This window comes from Saccopteryx leptura, chromosome 2 (genome assembly GCF_036850995.1).
Source record: "Saccopteryx leptura isolate mSacLep1 chromosome 2, mSacLep1_pri_phased_curated, whole genome shotgun sequence".
In the NCBI taxonomy this organism is placed as follows: Eukaryota; Metazoa; Chordata; class Mammalia; order Chiroptera; family Emballonuridae; genus Saccopteryx; species Saccopteryx leptura.
The window spans coordinates 238,562,306-238,582,543 of NC_089504.1; the positions used below are offsets into that span (position 1 = coordinate 238,562,306).

General features: G+C 46.4%; 1 protein-coding gene across 2 annotated transcripts in view; it reads right to left on the minus strand.

Annotated features, from left to right (window-relative positions):
• CCDC60 (coiled-coil domain containing 60) overlaps nt 1-20,238 on the minus strand; it is a 143,706-nt gene that overhangs the window by 9,433 nt on the left and 114,035 nt on the right. For both annotated transcript variants that reach the window (XM_066365977.1, XM_066365978.1), the window contains 5 exons: nt 14,975-15,065; nt 11,226-11,273; nt 9,820-10,054; nt 4,671-4,755; nt 1,656-1,727 (listed from right to left, as the gene is read on the minus strand). In XM_066365977.1, coding sequence (XP_066222074.1) covers nt 1,656-1,727; nt 4,671-4,755; nt 9,820-10,054; nt 11,226-11,273; nt 14,975-15,065 — 531 coding nt within the window. The remainder of the gene's footprint in view (nt 1-1,655; nt 1,728-4,670; nt 4,756-9,819; nt 10,055-11,225; nt 11,274-14,974; nt 15,066-20,238) is intronic.

Genomic DNA, 20,238 nt, shown 5'->3' on the forward strand with positions numbered 1-20,238 from the left:
GTGCAGTTAAGAGCATTTTCTGAAAGGATCCATAGGCCTCCTCAGACTCTCAAAAGGCTTATGGCACAAAAAAATGATGGACCCAGTACAGACAGTGAGATTCATGAGGGCAGACTGTGATTGTCTTACTGCTGCTGAATCCCCCCAAACCTGGCACAGTTCTGGCACATAGTGGTTCAGTGAATATTCTCGGGATGAAGAAATGAAATGGGGAAGATCTCCCCTTCCCCATTGTAAGTCACCCAATAAAGAGGGAAGGACTGCCTGGTGGGTAGCTCAGTTGATTACAGTATCATTCTGATATACCAAGGTTGCCAGTTTGATTCCTGTTCAGGGCACATACAAGAATCAACCAGCCCTGCCTAGATAGCTCAATTGGTTAGAGCAGGGGTGGTCAACCTTTTTTATTTATTTTATTTTTTTATTTTTCTGAAGTGAGAAGCGGGGAGGCAGTCAGACAGACTCCCACATGCGCCTGACCAGGATCCACCCGGCACACCCACAAGGGGGCGATGCTCTGCCCATCTGGGGCATTGCTCTGTTGCAACCAGAGTCACTCTAGCACCTGAGGCAGAGGCCATAGAGCCATCCTCAGTGCCGGGGCCAACTTTGCTCCAGTGGAGCCTCGGCTGCAGGAGGGGAAGAGAGAGACAGAGAGGAAGGAGAGGGGGAGGGGTGGAGAAGCAGATGGGTGCTTCTCCTATGTGCCCTGGCCAGGAATCGAACCCAGGACTCCTGCACGCCAGGCCGACGCTCCACCACTGAGCCAACCAGCCAAGGCTGGTAGTCAACCTTTTATATCTACCGCCCACTTTTGTATCTCTGTTAGTAGTAAAATTTTCTAACCGCCCACTGCTTCCACAGTAATGGTGATTATAAAGTAGGGAAGTAACTTTACTTTATAAAATTTACAAAGCAGAGTTACAGCAAGTTAAAGCATATAATAATAATTACTTACCAAGTACTTTATGTCGAATTTTTGCTAAGTTTGGCAGAATAAATCTTTATAAAACAACTTACTATAGTTAAATCTATCTCTTTATTTATACTTTGGTTGCTCCACTACCGCCCACCATGAAAGCTGGAACGCCCACCTAGTGGGCAGTAGGGACCAAGTTGACTACCACTGGGTTAGAGCATCATCCCAAAGCACAGAGGTTGCTGGTTCAACTCCTGGTCAGGCTACAGACAGGGACAGTCCCTTTCTCTCTCTAAAGTCAATAAATAAACATAAAAACAATCAACCAATGAATGCATAAATAAGTAGAACAACATATTGATGTCTCTCTTTCTCTCCTCCTCCATTTCTCTCTTTAAAATCAACAAATAAAAATAAAGATAATTTAAAAGGCAAAAGATTTATACGATCTGAAGAGAAACCAGAGCATGATATAAAGATAATTTAAAAAGAGGGAAGGTCCCTGCACTACTGGAGGATTCCAGCTGTGTGGTTGGTTAGTATACGGTCATTGGGGAGAGATGCCCGGACTCTCACACCCAGCCCTGGGAGTTAAGGGGCTGAGTTGTAGTGAAGAAGAAAAATGTCACCCCTCCCTGCCCCTCTTTCCATGGTCTGGTGAGGAGCATCTCCACGATGGCCCCTGTACGGTGGAATGCCTCTCGACCCCGCTGCCGCAGGCCCCAGGCCCTCCTACCTGGATTTGCGGGTGGTCTGCATGTCTTTGTAGGTAGAATCACTCTTGGTTTGTCTCACCATTGAGAAGATACTGCAAAGCAAGCCGAGTCTCTTAATAAAGCAGTTATTATCTGTGGAAGGACAAAGAGTTCTCTTTCTAGAGCCGTAGGCTCTACTGGGCATAGCTGTCACCGGGAGAGATGGCTGAGACCAAAGGCTCCTGGGCCACGCTCCCAGGGCTTTGAATACATTAGGCCTGGAGTGGGGCCCCACCCTAGAAGCTGCATTTGAAACCACACACACACACACGCACGCACGCACGCACACACGCACGCATGCACACACTTCTGATGCATGTGTGCTGAGAGCACATTTTGAAACCTTAGAATTTCTCAGCATATTGGGAAGTAATGCCCACTGGACATGCTTACTAAAAAATATGATTTCCTTTGATGATTCTGATGCAGTGGGTCTGGGATGAAGACTAGAAACTTGTATTTCTCGTGAGCACTCCCGCTGATTCTGATCTTCAGGGACCTTTGGAAAACACTTGCTATGGGACTTTAAGAAAAGGCTATGGTCTGAATGTGTCCCCCCAAATTTATACATGGAAATCCTAATCCCCCAAGGTGATGGTTAGGGGTGGGGCCTTTGGGGTGATTAGATCATGAGGGTGGAACCCTCATGAATGGGATTAGTGTCCTTCCTAAGAGACCCCAGAGAGCTAGCTTGTCCCTTCTACCACGCAAGTTTACAGTGAGAAGAGGTATCTGTGAAGCAGGGGGCCCTAACCGGATTCCAAATCCGCCAGCACCCTGATCTTGCATTTCCAGCCTCCAAAACTGTGAGATGTAATTGTTTGTTGTTTATTACCCCCACCCTCCAGTTTATGGTATTCTGTTATTGCGGCCCAAATGGCCTGAGGTAGATGCTGGAGGGAGGTCTGGCCTTGAGGTAGGGGACTGGGCAAGTTGTCTTTTAGAGTAACCCCCAGAATTCTATATCTGCCTCGATGGGAGCAGACTTGATATCCAAAGGGAAGTGGGAACCCAGGTTCCAAAGTGAGGAGGGCAGAAGAGTGCCCGTGGGGCTCCCTGTTTCTCTGCAGCTCCGCTGCCTTAGCAAGAGATTGGGGAGAGGTCCCTTCCAGAGGAAGTGAGGAGGATGTGAAATTCCAACAGGTTCTTGCTCTGCAACTGTGGTTATTTTATCATTAAGTGAATGTAGAGGACACGTGATGAGTTTTGTGAAGACCAGCTTCTTGCATGGTTTTTGTCTTTGACCTTATGCAAGTCACCCCTCACCATTCTTCTAAGTCTATGAGATGGAGCGGAGGTAATGGGTATGAGCTGGTCTCAGCCAGGTGCTGTGGAGACTCTGTGGGACACTATATGTGAGGTAATAGCAATGACCAGTACCACCACCCTGACCGCCACTGCCGTTTGTTGGTGCTTACAATATGCCAGGCACATTCTAATATGTTAAACACATTATATCTCATTAAATGCTTAACATGATTCATTGGAGTAGACATTACTTCCATAACAATAATGATAATACTTTGCCAGGATAGTATTTAAATCTCACTGCAACCCTTTGGAATAGGTTGTTAACAAGCCTCATTTTACAGAATTGGAATCAGGCTCAGAGAGGTGAAGCAACTTGCTCAGCATCACACAGCAATGAAATGAGGAGAAGGGAGATGAACCCTTGTCTCCTTGGCTTCCAAGGCCAACAATGTTTTGATGCTACCTGATGTTATTTTATAGATGGGAAAGCTGAAGTTTAGAGAAAGGCTGAGGAACTTGTTCAAGGGCATCAGGTGTTGAACCCATGGCAGTTATGTCTCTAAAGCCAGTGTTCGTGCTGTGAGCCTCATAGAGCTGATCTTCATCGGCGTTGTCTGTCTCTAGTGCTGATGAATCAGGCACAGCAGTCAGGGCCGTAAGGGCCAATGCTGTCTCTGGGTGCCAGCAAGGGCTACCCCTCGGAGCCCTGATGTGAGTTGAGGAAGCAGCAAAATCCTTCATTACAAGCGGAGGTGAAAACACTCGGTGAACTGTAATTATGGTAATAACAGTAACCAGTAAGTCATAGCCAGCATCTCAGGAGGCTGAAGGCGATGATGAGCCTCTTCTAGTGACCCATTTATTTTCAGAGGGATCTGCACTGGAAGAGAACTCCAGCTCTAGCCTGTGGGCTCTCGGAGGCCGTGAGAGGCCAGAAGCTCTGTGAACAAGGTGTCCCATCAGGAGGAAGACACGTCAGGTCCACTTCTGACACTCTGAGCCAATCACATTGGCTGCCAGCTTGAAACTTCAAAGGATTCTCGTTGCTCCTAATATAGACACGAGAATCCTTGAGGCGGCCTCCAAGGTCCCAGACAGGCTTATGTCTCTTCCCATCCATTTTGGCTGCATTTCAGTTCTTTGAAGGTGCCATGGTCCCTTCTGACCATGTTTGCATATTTGTGTATGCTGTGTATAATGGCCTTCCTTGCCCCTGACTGTGGTTGGCTAGCTCCTTTTCATACTTCATTCCAAATCTCCTTAATGTTTCTTCCTTGGAGGAACCTTCTCTGATCTCCATCCCCATCCCAGATGAGACCTGAGACCCCTAATACTAACACGGGTCTCAGCTTTCCTGCCAGAACTCATCCCTCTGTAATGAGTACAGAGCCCATACATGTTCATATCTCCTCACTAACGGAATGAATGAAAAAAACCTCACAGACAACGGTTTTGGAACTTGAAAGATCTGGATTCAAGCTGTGGTCTTACACACGTCAGCTGGGTGACCTCCAACAAGTTTACTTCGGCTCTCTGAGCCCCATTTCCTTATTTGTAAAATGAAGACCATAGTACCTGCCTTGTAGGGTGGTTGTAAGAACCCAGGTAGATGATACGCATGAATAAAAAGGACAATGCCCCGTGTGTGTCGCAGAGAAAATGCCTGTAACTGGGAACTGCTATTGGCAATGTTACCGTCATTATTTCGACGTCCTTTCTGTGCCCCAGGAGTGAAGGGGACATACCTGGGCGCATTTCTGTGCATCCCGTTCTCCAGTGTGATCGTCCTCTGGGCCTCTTTCTGAACCATCTCTAGGAGCTTCTGCAGGCCTGACGGGAACATGCAAGGTCACTGTCTGAGGGCTCTCGGGACGGGACTGTGCAGGTCAGGGCCCAGCCCCCAGCCTAATGTCGCCTCTGCTTCTGAGTTTTGGGGAGCTGGAGGGGGATTAGCCGGGGTCTGGAAGAGGTGGCTCACATGGTGTTTGGCAGGTTGTAAGTCTGACCATGTCACTCGTTTGCTTAAAACCCTTCAATAACTCTCCATTTCCCTTTTGTGCGACATCTAAATCCCCTGGCGTGGCCTCTGAGGCCTTGTAGGATCTGACTGCTCTTTTTCTTTCCTGTCTCATCTCGCATCACCACCCCCCACCCTGAATCCACCTTAAACTTGGCTCTAGCCAGAGAAGACTGTTTCCAAGTACAAGAAGTCAGCTTGTTCAGGGAACCTTTCCTGATCCCATACACCTGAACTTCCAGTCTGCTCACCCCCAGGCCGGATCTCGCTCACAGATCTGTTTGATTTGACTTGATGTAGATGCCAGCCTTTTACAATGGGAAGCTTTCACAGAAAATTCCAGCTTCCCTGGAGGGGGATCTGATTCAAGTCTGATGCTGGTGGCATGCCGGCTGAGGCCTTTAACGCTCCAGCGACCCGTAATGCCCACCCCTCCTCATTGTATTACAGCTAGTGCTCGACTTACGACCACGATTGGTTCTGACAGACCGGCCGTAACATGATTTGGTCGTAAGTTGAGTAGGCTATATGTACAGTACTGTGAAATGATGTTATAATAATCTTTAAGTCATATTTTATCATAATTTTCTTTCATTATTGTTACATATCATAATTTTCTTTGTTCATTTTATGCCATTTGTATCATCTCTACACCATTTTGTTTCTTATTTTTACATTTGTCAGGTTTAAGTAAAACACTGCATTACCAGTACAACTGGTTTAATATTTGCAAAGACAATTTCCTCTTGGTAGACATCTTGGGAGGGGTTTGATGAAAAATATCCAAGACACAAAACACAAATTGCTGTACCGAGTCTGGGATAACAGTTGAAATGGTGCACGCGGAGATGGTACTACTGCCGGAAGCTGGTCCGCACTGTCGTATGCCCAGCTGGGCAACGCTTGTGCTGCCAGACGCGGAGCAGTCGTGGCTAGTGATTGTGGTTGTAAAGTCGAATGGTCATAAGTGGCATAGGTCGTAAGTCGATCAATATTTGTAGTTGACTTTTTTTTCATGCTTAACATTATTGCTTTTTACATAGTATAGAAATATTTCTTTGAATCTGACTGTTCAGGGTTGACTTGTGTCTTCCCAAGATATGTTGAAGCCCCAATCACAGCCCTTCACAATATGAATTAGTCACATACTTTTTTTTTTTTTTAATTTTTTTATAGGGACAGAGAGAGAGAGTCAGATAGAGGGATAGACAGGGACAGACAGACAGGAATGGAGAGAGATGAGAAGCATCAATCATCAGTTTTTCGTTGTGACACCATAGTTGTTCATTGATTGCTTTCTCATATGTGCCATGACCGCGGGCCTTCAGCAGACTGAGTAACCCCCCGCTCGAGCCAGTGACCTTGGGTCCAAGCTGGTAAGCTTTTTGCTCAAATCAGATGAGCCCGTGCTCAAGCTGGCAACCTTGGGGTCTCGAACCTGGGTCTTCCGCATCCCAGTCCGACGCTCTATCCACTGCGCCACTGCCTGGTCAGGCCACATACTTATTTAGGAAAAGGGATGTTGCTGATATAATTAGCTAATTATAAGGTGAGGTCACACTGGAGTAGGGTGGGCCCTTAATCTGAGATAAGTGGTGCCCTTATAATAAGAGGATGAGACACAAAAGGAGAAGATGTCCGCGTGATGAGGATAAGGCAGAGATAGGGCTGGTGGCGTATCTGCAAGCCAGACTGCCAAGGATTGCAGACAAGCTCCAGGGGCTAGAAAAGGCAAGGAAGGATGCTTCCCTGAGACCTTCGGAGACACTTAGCCCTACTGACACCTTGTTTTTGGATTCCAGCCTTTGGAACTGGGAGACAGTAAATTTCTATTGTGAGGAGTGGCCTAGTCTGTGTCACTTTGTCATGGCAGCCCTAGGAAGCTAATCAGGGACACGTTCAGAAGTTTAAAAATGAACTGCATTTGGAGGAAGCTGTGTGCTTCAAGGCAAGTGGGAGAGGCCCTGGCTGGGTGGCTCAGTTGGTTAAAACATCATCGCGATAAAAACCTAGGTTGAGGGTTTGATCCCTGGTCAGAGAACATACAAGAATCAACCAATGACTGCATAAATAAATGGAGCAAGACATAGATGTCTCTCTCTCTCTCCCTCTCCCCCCCCCTCTCAAATCAATTAATAGCAATGGAAAGTGGGAGAGTGGAAGCTCTGAATGATGTAGTACAGACTTGCGAGTGTCTGGTCCTGTGCTTGTGGGGCAGGCATCTCAGTCAGTGTTTGCTCGTTAAATAAATGAATGACTAAGGAGAAGAGAGGGGAGAATTCGTGGCGTTGGCGCCTTTCCAAACGAGTCTCTTCTCCCGGGTAGCCTTGAGGAGTAAACGGGGCCCTACAGCCCCAAGACTTAGTTCTGTTTCCCATCTATCCAGCCTCAGCCACATGATGGATGGAGGTTGGTCCTGGGGGCACCATTTCTGCCCAGAGGCATCATTGGCAGGCAGAGAAAAAACTGTGGGCTGCTGCTTGATGTGTGGAGCTTTAGGCATGATTTTCTCAGAGAGCTGCCCAATGTACCAGGTCACTGGAGTCATTGGCTGGTATACACCCCTGGGCAGGTAGGTGAGAAGCCAGGTGTTCTGCAGTGGTTTCCAGTTGAAGGGAAGGAAGGGGAGTAACCAGCCCAGCCTCGGCTCCCTCACTCACAGGCTTCTGGACACACCCCGCGGATTCCGGGACACATGGAGGTAGGAGAGGTGTGTGTGACAAGACCCAGTGAAGGTCAGATTCAAGTCAAATGGAACCGTGACCAAAAATTACTAGGAAAATAAGCTGCTTGAGAATAAGGACAATGGTGTGCTTAGAGTAAGAACGGGTAAGTGTTGATGTTTGTCACAGTCAGGATGGCCCCAAGGTCACTAAGGGGAACGCCCTTTCCTAGCATCCAGCGACTGCATTCATAAACATGCACAAATATGCAGTTCTGCAGACTCCTTTGGGGGGAGCCCATGGACTTCCCCAGACAGAATTGGGAGTGGGCTCCATACGTCATATAGAAAGTTCATTCTCAGACCTCTCTGGTTAGATATGGGTGAAGGTGGCCACTGGGAGAGGCGCCTTGTCTTAGGTGCCTGGAGAGGTGGCTAAATGAGCCCCGTTCCCACCAATAGTCTCTCTCTCTAGCCTGACCTCTTGTTTTTGTTTTTTTTTTAAGCTTTTTTGTTTGTTTTTTAAAGAGTTTTTACTTATCTATTTTAGAAAGGGGGGGGGGAGACAGGAAGCATCAACTCCCATGAATGCCTTGACCAGGTAAGCCTCGGGTTTTGAACCGGCAACCTCAGCGTTCCAGGTCAGCGCTTTATCCACTGCGCCACCACAGGTCAGGCTGTTGTTGTTTTTGATCATGTATTATCTGCAATGATCTTGCTGTTGATGGTTTTCTTAGTGTCTGCTTTTTCCTTCAATAATGTAAGCTGAGGGAGGGCAGGCACTGTAACTCTCAGTTCCAGGCGTTCACTAGCTGATCAAGAGATATGTGTGGAATGAAAGGAGGTTCCAGAAATCCGTGAGTCACACATCTGCTGGTGGCTTCTCTTAGATCCTCTCCATCTCCGATAGTACCCCTGTTCAGTAAACAGCTTTACTGGGCTTGGGCTTTTTTTGGTTCCCTGTCGACAAGGGGGGATGTCAGGAAGTTTTCTCACTGGCAGTCATTGCTCTGAATCCTGACCACTTATTAGACTTTTGCACTTTTGCCCATTTCTGGCAGTGATGGGCCCAATCAGGCTTTCTGGTCTACCTTGGCCTCTTGTTCAGCCTCCCTGAATCTACATAACATCCAATCCTTGTCAGCCCAACCCAGCCCAGCCCAGGCTGCTACAGGTGTTCAGGCGGGTGTGAAAGAACACCGGCCCAGATTGGGTGCCACAGGGGGACACAGCAGATGAGGGCATGGCAGGGAGGGGTCCCTTGCAGCAGTCCCTTGCGGCCTTTCACTTCCTTCGCCTTCTCCATCTTTCCGTGTACTTCCTTCTCTTCATTTTCCCACATCCTTTACACTCAAGCCAGAGAGGTCTGAGAATGAACTTTCTATATGACGTATGGAGCCCACTCCCAATTCTGTCTGGGGAAGTCCATGGGCTCCCCCCAAAGGAGTCTGCAGAACTGCATATTTGTGTATGTTGGAATTTCTTTTCTGGAGAGAGGACTTGTTGCTTTCAACAGACTTTCCGAAGAACCTGTGTCTCCAAAATTATCAACCACTGAAAAGGTGTGTTCCAGAGTGGGGATCATAGGGTGACACAACTTCTATGTACAGAACGTTCAGAAAAGGTGGATCTTTAGAGGCGGAAAGTAGATCTGTGGTTGCTGGGGGCGGGGGTGGGAAAGGAGAGGACTGCCAATGGCTAGGAGGTTTTCTTTTGGGTTAATCGAAATGTTCTAAAATTAGATCATGGTTACCCAACTCTGTTACTAAAAGTCATTGAATTATTCACTTAAAATGAGTGAATTTTATGGTATGTAGATTATACCTCAAAATCTGTTAAAATAGACAATGAATTTCAAGACTTAGTATGAAAAAATATGAAATATCTTATCAATGTTTTATGTACTAATTACATGTTGAAATGATAATGTTTTGTATAAATTGGGCTAAATGAAATACATTATTAACATTTTATACAGAGAAACTGATGACCATTGGCTGTTTCCCAAGGAGAAAGAGCTCAGAGTAGGCCAGGTCTTAGGGTACATTGCTGAGCCCCACTGGACTCAAGGAAAGGGGTCCAGGAAATAGGACAGGGCTAGGGGACCCCGTGTCTCTTAATTGAGTGGGGGAGGAAGTAGAGCAGGAGGCTTCCTTGCTATCTGGCTTCAAGGCAAAGTGTCAGGGCAGATTGGTCAGACTTGGGTAGGACTTACTGATATGGAGAGGTTCTTCATCTGGCTTGGTTGACGACGATTCATTGTCCTCAATGTCCTTACTGCCTGTTGTCTGGGTGGTCACACTACGGGGCTCATCGGAGCCAGGGTTCATGGAGACCATGCTGCTCTCGGGCGATGATCCCCCACTGGCCCGAGACAGACTGAGTGTGAGGCCTCGCTGGCTTGGTTTGTGGTTTGCCGCATGTACTGTGGGAAATTTTAATTTCTTGGTCTGAAGGAAAGGGAGAAGAAAGAGTGATTTTAGAAAGAAGCAAGGAAGGAGAGAAGGATGGAAGGAGGGAAAAAGGGAGGAAGGAGGGTGGGAAGAAGGGAGGGATGAAGGGAGAAGAAAGAAGGAAAGAAAGTGAAAACTTGGCTCTGAATATGAATTCCATTTGGTCTTTCCAAACGCTATGGGATGTGTCCTCGGTCTGTGGTGACTTTCTGTCACTAGTGGAGATCATTTACAAATGTGTATTATTTGAAATAAATTGTGAGCAGACTCATTCTAGTCACTGAGTCCTGTGGTTACCCAAGCAGCCATCACAGGAAACTACTTGTGGATTCCAATGTTACCATGGCCTGAAACAGCTTTTGACTTTTCTTTTGTAATAATCATCAGAATTGATTTCTAACCTGTGGAAGAGGATGGGTCTAATTTCTACATGTTGGTTTTGACCCAGATTGCGTATATCAACTTCTTGTTCAACAAGCTAATACCTGAGGCTAGGAATAAAGATTGTGTTGATGTGGTTTCTTCAAAGAACACAAGACAGAGAAAATTCTAAGCCTGGCATTTATGAGTGGAGTAGGGGGAAGCAGGTTTGTCTGGTGTGGTGGAACTCCTGGGGGAAGACCCATGGCTCTGATGGGCGGGAAGGTCTAGACGACAAGTCCTGGAAGCTCTGGGTAGGCAGGGAAGGTCCTGTGAGGGGAATGTGGGTTTCTGGAAGGAAAGGAGTCAGAGAGGACTGGTTGTGTGTGTGTTTGTGCGTTTGTGTGTGTGTGTGTGTTTGTACTCACACACCCTTGGAGTTACTTCAGAATGCACTGTGAAGTCATGACCTCACTTAACTCACAATCCAGGTCTTAGGGAAGCTTCATAAGTTGCCCAAGGTCACACAGCTAGCAAGAGACACAGCCGGGATTCAAACCCAGGCCAGGCTAACACCAAAGCTAATTATTATGCCTTGCTTACTTTAAAAGCCCTTTTCGGTAGTGTTGAAAATGCCGCTGGTGCTGTGCTGGGATTTGTCATGACCTTTAAAATACCAGGTTTACAGTGGGGAAGAGTGGGACCTCAGCTGCTCCAGAGTAAGGGCTCACTCTGGGCCTGGGCTATAGTTTGCCCTTAATTAATAGAAACAGTTTTATTTGAAAACATCTAAAATGAAAACTCTTACAGGGCAGTCTGAAGTCTTCTTTTCATGAAGCTCACAGACTTTTCTATCCTAGGAAAGAAGATAGGAGAAGTTGTAGCCACAGCAGCATTTCATAAATATCTAACAGGGTGGAGAGAATTGTATCCAGCAGGATTCATTTCCCAGAGTCCACTGTATATGATCAGAAGTAATTTTTTTGATTGGCTACCCTGTGGGGCCCTGAGTTTGGGTGGAACTTCCCCGCATTAGAAAAGGGGAGGAATTTCTTGGTTGCACCGGAGGAAGTAGAAGGTAGAGGAATAGGGGAGGGAAGGCTGTCAGGCTTAAGGTGTGATCTCTCCTGTGCCTCTCCATCCCCCTCAATCGTTAGTGAAATTCTGCACAGATTATGGAATACTTCAGAATTTGACAGGCCGGGGAACCGGCATTTGAGCTGGGTTTAACTGGATCTCCAAGGGGACATGCAGGTTACAAAATGGCTGTAACATGCCAAAGGTTGGCATGTTCTCTCCTTGGGTAAATTAGGAGCTTGATACAGAAGCTTTGCCAGACTGACAGAAAACCCCTCTACTCCCTACCACACTGATGTCCAAGCTCAAGGCTAATCCACATAGAAGTCGCCTCTTCCTGTTTTATCTGGCACAGGGTGAACTCCCGACCCTACCAACCAGGCTCTTTACATCAACATCCTTATTGAAGGCTAGGCAGATTGTGTTGTGGGGTGGCCTGCAATCTTGCAGTAAGTGCTGGGCTCAGACTCCGGGAACCTCATGGGGGCCTTGAGCAAGTCACCCTGCCTTACCTCAGTTTTCTCATCTATCAAACAAAGAAGAGGGACTGAGATCATCTGAGAAGAGCTTTTCATATCTCGTGTGCCATTTCTGTGTATTTCATTTTGTGCTTCTGAAGTTGCCATCAATTAAAATTCAATTAACAACCTCAGCCAGGAAATCCAAAATGAAGGGCTGACACTTCTGATTAGTTGAGAGTGGCAGACAAATAAAATGTGGGGAAGGAAATGTGACAGGCAGTTTCAGCATTGAACTGGCTCTCTCTGGTTTGACTTAAATTCCCATTGCTTCTTCTCTGATGTTTTGTATTTTACTCAAGAGTGGTGTTAACCAAACTGCTGTGTTCCACCTCGGTAGGGATTGCAACGATTCCTTATACTTTCTGAGGAGTAATGGATCCAGACTGGTGGCTTATGGGGAAATAGGTTTAGCTGCCCAGGATTTTACCAGTTGGGGAGATTTACACACACACACACACACACACACACACAGAGAGAGAGAGAGAGAGAGAGAGAGAGAGAGAGAGATTGAGAGAGACTACTGGTCTCTGTTGAAAATGATATGCTATGCCCCGGGCTTCCATTCTCACATAGCTGAGCAGAAGAGGTTCTTCCCTTTAGCTATAAAGGAGTATTACTGTTTGCCACAAGCCTCATCACTCCCTATTGCCTTTTTCAGCCTAATTTTTTTTGTTTTCTCAGTTTGCCAGGCTCTTGTGACCACTGCCTTGGTACCATCAAGGTCTACACATACAGAAGGATATCCCTTGCTGTATGAGTTGATTAGAGCCTCTCTTTCACAGTGCCCATTTTACAGGGGGAGAAACTGAGGGCAGGACAGATGAAAGAACTTGTCCAATGCCACACAGTGAACTGAGTCACATGGCTGGACTAGGTCTCCTGACCCCTAATTTTGTGCTCTCCCACCATCAGAGAAGACCACATTGCAGCCCAGAGTTTGAGCCACAAACTTGATGAAGGGAATTCAATTTTGTGAGCATGCAAATATGTTGATTCACTCTCTGCTCCTCCAGTATTCATTGTATATATTCCTGAAGGACATATTTTAAAGGTTTGTGGCTCCTGCTGGTTCTTTTTTTTTTTTTCTGTGCATCTTTGGAGACGGATGCACATGATATCTTCATGGCAGGTTTCTGTCATAAAAACAAGCATTCAAACTTCTCTGAGCTAGAGCACCCTGATAAAAGGGCAAGAAAAATGCTGAAACTGGGCAATTATAATTATACACTGTGGAGAGAATGCCTTTGAAGTCTCAGTGTTCAATAAACAGTGTTTAATAAGCAGACCAGAATTAACTCTCAGTTCTGCCATTACCCAGCTATGTGACCTCATGCAAATCACTTAACCTCTCTGAGCCCCAATGTCTTCCTCTCCCATCTGGGGATAAGAATAATGCCTCATGGGATTATTAAGAGGACAGACTAACTCCTTTAGCACAGAATCTGGTCCATTGCAATTATGTTAACAAGTGGCTTCTACAAATTATATAACCACAATAATGCTCAGCACTTCAACATTTTCAAGGTGAGTTTGCATATTGCTTCCTGGGATCCTTTATTAACGCTATGAAGTAGAAACGAGCATCACACCCATTTTGTGGGTAAGGGGAGAGGTTCAGCAAGCACTCTAGTTGTACGCTCTCCCAACTACCTTTATACAGCTAACTATTGCCTGCCTTCATTATTATTTTAGTGCTTTGTTGCATAGATGAATTTGGGACATTTTGGGTAGGAATAGTTTTGGGTGGAAAGAATAGACCTCTTGATATTCACTTAATGACCACATGATCTAGTTTGTAGATGAGGAGCCTCTGAGCCATTTCACCCACAGGTGTTGTAAAGTACCAAAGGCTACAGATTTAATATTAATATTTTAGGAGGCTTGGAGAACATTTTATTAATTTGGGTTAAGGTGTGCAGAGAAATTGTGAGAATAGTCTCTGTACTGTGTGATCGGCATAACCAGGATGGCCCTTGGCATTGTATTGTAAATGCAAGGGGAGGAAAACATGGATTCCCAGACATTCCACCATGCCTGTGGGGAAAGGAGTGAATGGCTAGCCAGGTGCAGGAAGAGAAAAGCCAAAATAAAACCTTTTCTTATAGCAATGAGCCATTTGCGGGCATTTGTCCCCACCGAAACTACCTCTCCTATGTAAATGTGTGTGTGTCTCTGGACAGAGAGATAGCAGATAAACACTAGATAATATAGGAAAGCCTTTAATATGTAAGGAGACATCTTTCTACCATTGTGTTGACTTGTAAATTTTGTTTTCTCCAAAATGATGTATGGTTTGCAAATTGAACGTGGTCCTATCATGTTAAAGGGCATATGACTATAACCAATAGCGGTAAGGGGCTCCTAATTGCAATTTTTGCTTCTGTACTTCCCACTTACAAAACTATAAAAACTAAGTAGAACAAAGGGCCGGCGCACTCTCTGTCAGATTTCTGTCGGAGTTCCCGCCGCTTGGCCAAGCTAGACAATAAAGCTTTGATGTGTAAACGATGGACCTTTTTCCTGTCTTCCATATTTCGGGTCCCTCCGAATTTGGATTAACAGTAGAAAGCCCTGTCTCTTCTTATTTTCTGAAGTGAGCCCCACTCACTTCTTATTTTCTGACTGTGTTTGAGATAGATGGATAGATAGATTGATGACTGTTACTGATTAAAAATATGGAGAGTGGTGGGTTCATTTCCTCCTGGTGACATCCTAGTAAGCAGCACCTCAGCCATCCCACCCCTTCCCTGTGAATCGGTATCCAGACAAATGTCCTTTCTCCTATAATCCCCAGATAAGTATCCGGGAGCATGTGGTTCTGACTTTTTTCCTACTCAGAAAACCAACGAGAAAAAGACACCACCACCTCCCCCCCCCCCCCAAGAGAAAAGACTGACAAAAACGCCTCTGACACCAGCTGGGGCTGTTAGCCAGGCGGCAGGGCTGGGCTGTCCGTTACCTGTGGCGCCGTGATGAAGTGCTCCCACCTCTGCTCCACAGACTTGTCCTTATTGATTTCTTTTATCGTGCTCTTGCTTCCGCCAGGGTCCCTGAGTGAGAAACAGCTTAATGAGTTTTCCGTTTCCAGAGTCTCAGTTTATTACAAGTTCTTTTAAGAAATGCAATAAATAGGCGATGGATGGTGACTGGTCACTTATATTTCACCCCCACACCCCCATCCTGAACTCGTGAGGCAGCGGGAGGGACCGTTCTCCATAGCTGGGTCTTGCCAGTGAGAATCAAGGCTGGGAGAGATGGCTGCTTACTGGGAGCGGGCTGCAGGAGGTGGAACATACACGTGTGCATTCTGCACCTGTTTGCGTTTTGGATGCGCTTCCTCTCGTAGACCCTAGGGCAGGTTTGCGCTTGCTCCCCGGGGGTGAATTGAAAAAAAGCCTGTTCATTTCTGGGTTTCTGACCGCCCTAATGCCTAAGGGTCCCACCATAAGGAACACTTCTAAGTAACACACAGAGAGAATTACTGGGTGGGGCTGGGGGCAGCTTATGGGTGAGTTGCACATTGAAAATCACTGGTTTGGATTCATTGAGCAAAAGTTCTACACGATGTGATATGCAAGATGCTTCTCTGTGTTCTCACTAATTCATCACAACAAAGCCTTGAGATATAGTCATTACCGCCCTCATTTACAGATGAGAAAACACACTCGAGGAGGCGGGGCTTAAGCCAGTCTTAGCATGATGCATATTTACCATGAATCAAATGACCCTGGCTTGCATGGGTCTCTCCGGGGCCCTGTACCTAACTTGGCCTTGTAATTTTGTATTCTATTTCTTAAAGTATCCCTCTCCCTTACCAGTTAAATATACTTCAAGTCCCACAAAACCTGGATCCTCCCCTCATGTTTGGAGAATTTTCTGGGTATAAGCCTGAAGTTCCAGCCGGCTCTGTTTGTAACATACCCACAATTGCTTATCCGAAACCCACGGGACCAGGAATGTGGCCAAATTGAGAATTTTGGCATCTTGGAAAGGAACTATGCTGCATAAGTCACATGCTGATATCATCCCTCCAGTGAGGTCGGAGACAGCATGCTGTAATCATGCATTAATATACTATTTCTGCAATGATATGTATGAATATTCAACCTGGGACGGGTACATGAAGACTAGAAATTGCTTCAAGTCAGGCTTTACCATCAAATCACTTTAGTTTATCTCAGATTTTGCTGCCAAATGAGTTTTGGAGAAACTGAGTTTTCAGAGCCTTCTGGATTTTGGACTTGTGTTTGTGTGGTGGTGGATCTCTGATGAGCAAGCCAGGAGACTCAGTGTGTGCTCTCTCAGTTACCCAGTCCTAGTGGTTGATTGATTGGGTGATTGATTATATATTGACCTCTTTCCTTTCTTGCATCTATTCATCCACCCACCCACCCACCATCACTCTCTCTTTCTCTCTCTCTTTTTTTTTAAATTTAATTTAATTTTATTTATTTATTTTTTTTAGAGAAGAGAGAGAGGGGGAGAGAGAGAGACAGAGAGGGAGAGAGAAGAGAGAGAGAGAGACAGAGAGAGAGAAGGGGAGGAGCTGGAAGCATCAACTCCCATTTGTGCCTTGACCAGGCAAGCCCAGGGTTTCAAACCGGCGACCTCAGCATTTCCAGGTCGACGCTTTGTCCACTGTGCCACCACAGGTCAGGCCCCTCTCTCTCTTTTTTAAGTGAGGAGGAACCTGGCAACCCCTGTCTGTGGCTGATGTTCAAATCAACCAAGCTATTTTTAGCACCTGAGGCTGATGCTCGGACCAACCAAGCTATTCTCAGCACCCGGGGCTGATGCTCGAATCAATCGAGCCACAGGCTGCTGGAGGAGAAGGAGGAGAATAGTGGGGAGGGAAGGGGAGAGAAGCAGATGGTTGCTTCTCTTGTGTGCCCTGACAGGGAATCGAACCTGGGATGTCTATACACCAGGCCAATGCTCTATCCACTGAGCCGACAGGCCAGGGCCACCACCATCTCTTTCTTTATCCCCTTTTCTCTATAGAAAGACTTGAGATGGCTGGGATCCTTTAAATCATTTGGCTGGCTGTCACCTAGTGTAGACAAGGGACTTGAGAAATGAGATAGCCTAACCCATTTGATGGGGGGAGGCTCTGAGCTATTAGGGGCTGAGAGTGCCAGCGATGGGGGTGGGGGAGATGCTCAGATATAGGAGGCAAAAGGTGATTAAGATCAACCTTACTTAAGACTGGCTTCCCAGGGCATCGGGGTCTGAGCAGCGGAAACAAAGGCCTTGACCAGCCTAAATGGGGAGGTGGGGGTGTGTGCTCTTCACTGGCAGAACTTTGCTGAGCAACTGCCAGCTCACAGCCACAATGAAAAAAAAAATGTACCTAGACACCCAGGTGGAAGTCGGGCTGGGAGGGGAGGGCTGGGTGAGGATGTGCCTCGGAGCTTTTTGTAAGACTTTATGTTTGATTACACAATAAAAAGCCCTCTGAATAATTAACAGTGAAACTCATTTAACGTTGGTTCTGCCTGCCTCTCCCCCGAGTAATCAAATTAGGGAATATTTAAAATCCAGCCAGAGGAAGGAGCAGCAATACATCAGTCCTATAAACAATATTTAAACTAGCGGCACTTTTGAAGTCTGATTTAAGGCTCAGCAACTGGCAGCTTTAGCGTTTCCGCTTTGGAGCATTTCTTTCAAGACCTCAGGGCTTTTTGCTTTTCCCCTTTGCTAATGCAGCCCCTGCTGTGCCTCCAGCCTTCTTCTTGAAGTTCAAAAGCAGCCCCTTTCCCCTTTTAAAATTAAATCTGGTCCCAGCCAAGTTTTTCAAAGTCTTAAATATTCAGGCCGGATCGGGAAGGTGGAGGTTTTCTGCTGACTTCCAAGATGACCCGAAACCTATTGCAGCTTCAGGCAGCGGGCTAAGTGAGCTAAAAATGCAGCAGCCTTCGCAGAGATCTTAAAAGCCCTGCACCGGGCTCTTGCAAAGCCATTGATAAAGAAAGGGCATAGTTAGATTGCATCGGTCTCTCTGTTTCATTTTCAGTAGCAAATAAACCAGAAGGGAAGATCAATAGGGGAGGAACAGAAACAAAGGACCCGAGCTTCCCTGTCCCCCTGCGGGCTGATACACACCTTTTGGAGAAGGGCAGAGCAAGTGGGTACCCCTTCCCAGAGCCTGGCGGTGGGTCGTTTGTGTGGTTCAAATGATCCAGGTCTCTGTGCTCCTTGAAGTCAGGTGTAACACTGACTTGCTTTGTTCAAAAATGCATGAGTGACAGTGACATGTTGCACTTAGGGGGCCAGTCCTCGAGGCAGAGTCCCTTTTCTGCCATGTGGATTGGTGGGAGCTTGCGTTGAATTGGAGCTTCCACCACCTTGGGACCTTGAGTGACTCTAATGAACAGAGAGCCCCATGTTGATGGCACAAAGGGTGAGTAGGAAATAAACTTGTGGTGTGCGAAGCCACCGAGATTTCGCAGTTGTTTGTTATGGAAGCCTAACCCAGTTTACCTAACCGACGCCCACAGATGAGTCGCTCCAAGCATCAGAACCAGGACAGTTGATGGTTTAAGAATTGGGCAGACTGGCTGTTTGAGTCATCGACACCCCCCCCCCCCCCGCTGCTCCATAGATGTGTGTTTGTGTAAGTTATTGAGACTCTCTGAGCCTCAGTTTCCACATCTGTAAAATGAGGGGGGATAATGTTAGCTGTGCTGTGAAGATGCATTGGAATGATGGAACAGAAAGAACTTGGTGAGGCTCTTTGTACAGAGAACTGGATACAGTTAGACTGTTAACAGCAACATGCCTTTTTCATCAGAGATCTCAGTGTGGCTTGGGGGAGGGGCCGCAGGTGGGAAAGAGACACCCAGGCAGATCCATGGGGGAGAAGTGGTTATGGTTTCTGGACCATAATTTCTACCTGCTGCGGCTTTCTGGGTGATCCTATTTGTCAGAAATCCAGGGAAGAGGACATTGAGCACTCTTCATCTCTCTTGAGCACATTTTGTTCCCAGTGGTCACTTGAAGATGTCTCTCCACAGTGGCAATCAGAGTGATTTTTCTCAAATACTTCACTCTCTTTCTGAACCCGCATTTGGGGTAAAACATCCGATTCTCGGGGTGGAAAACTCGTTGTCTGGTTCAGGAGATGTTCTCGTGTTCGTGACCAAGATGGAGAACGGAGGCAACTACTCATTTTGCACCGGGAAGGGGGCAGAGCACAAAGCTCTGGGGGTCTCCTGCCCCGCCCGAGTGATGGGTGCATGCCTGTCATCCCTCCAGGTGCCCACGCCTGTACAGATGTCACTCAAGTGAAGGAGTGGAGGGATGCGAGCAAACTGCTGCAGGGAGGAGGGCCGAGATCTCACTCAGGTGTCGCCTTTGGAGTGAGTCTTCCGCTGACGACCCAGTTTAGAAGTTGCCTACCCCCCCTTGTCACAATCACATCACCCTCTCAATTTCTTCCTGACACTTAATATCTCAAAGTTTCTCAATTATTGCATGTTTATCTGTTGCCTCTCCCACCTCCCCTAGATCAGAATCCAGAAAGCAGGGATGCTGTCTTTTTTTTTCCCCCAGTAGTGCCTGAAAAAAAATCAGGTCTGAGGAAAATGAGACATTCCAGGGTTGGGGGTAGGCACATAACAAAAAACCCCAAATAATCGTTATTATGTGTATCGTTCAGAACAGTGCTAGGTTTTTTTTTATTTTTTCACAAGAGCGACAATCTGGCAAACACTTAAAGGTCTTTGGGAGATTGGTTAAACATATTGATAAACTCCACAGTCATTAAAAGAGGTTTTGACATGGAGAGACGTTCCCTACATATTAAGTAGCAAAATTTACTTGCAAAGCAATACGTGTAGAATGCCTCTTTGTTGTTGTTTCTAAAGAAAATTATATATTTATAAGATCATATTATCTTGGTAAGTTAAGGTCCGCTTTGTATCCTGGGGTCCCCTGGCAAATATTACTTTTTTAATGAGTTCCTTCTTTTATCTTTTGACACCAGATTGTTCCTCAAATTAATCGAAGACTATTGGGGTTTAGCTAGAAACTGGAAGCAATTGTGTGGTGGTTAAGCACGTGTGCTTTGCAGTTGGAGCTGCCTGAGTTCACATTCTGCCTTAGCTTTTACTTAGCTATGCAGTTTTTAGCAAGTTACTCAAATTCTCTGTGCCTCAGTTTCCTCATTGTAGGTTAGAATGAGGCTCAACTGTGCTCATATACCCAGAGTGATACTTGACTTGG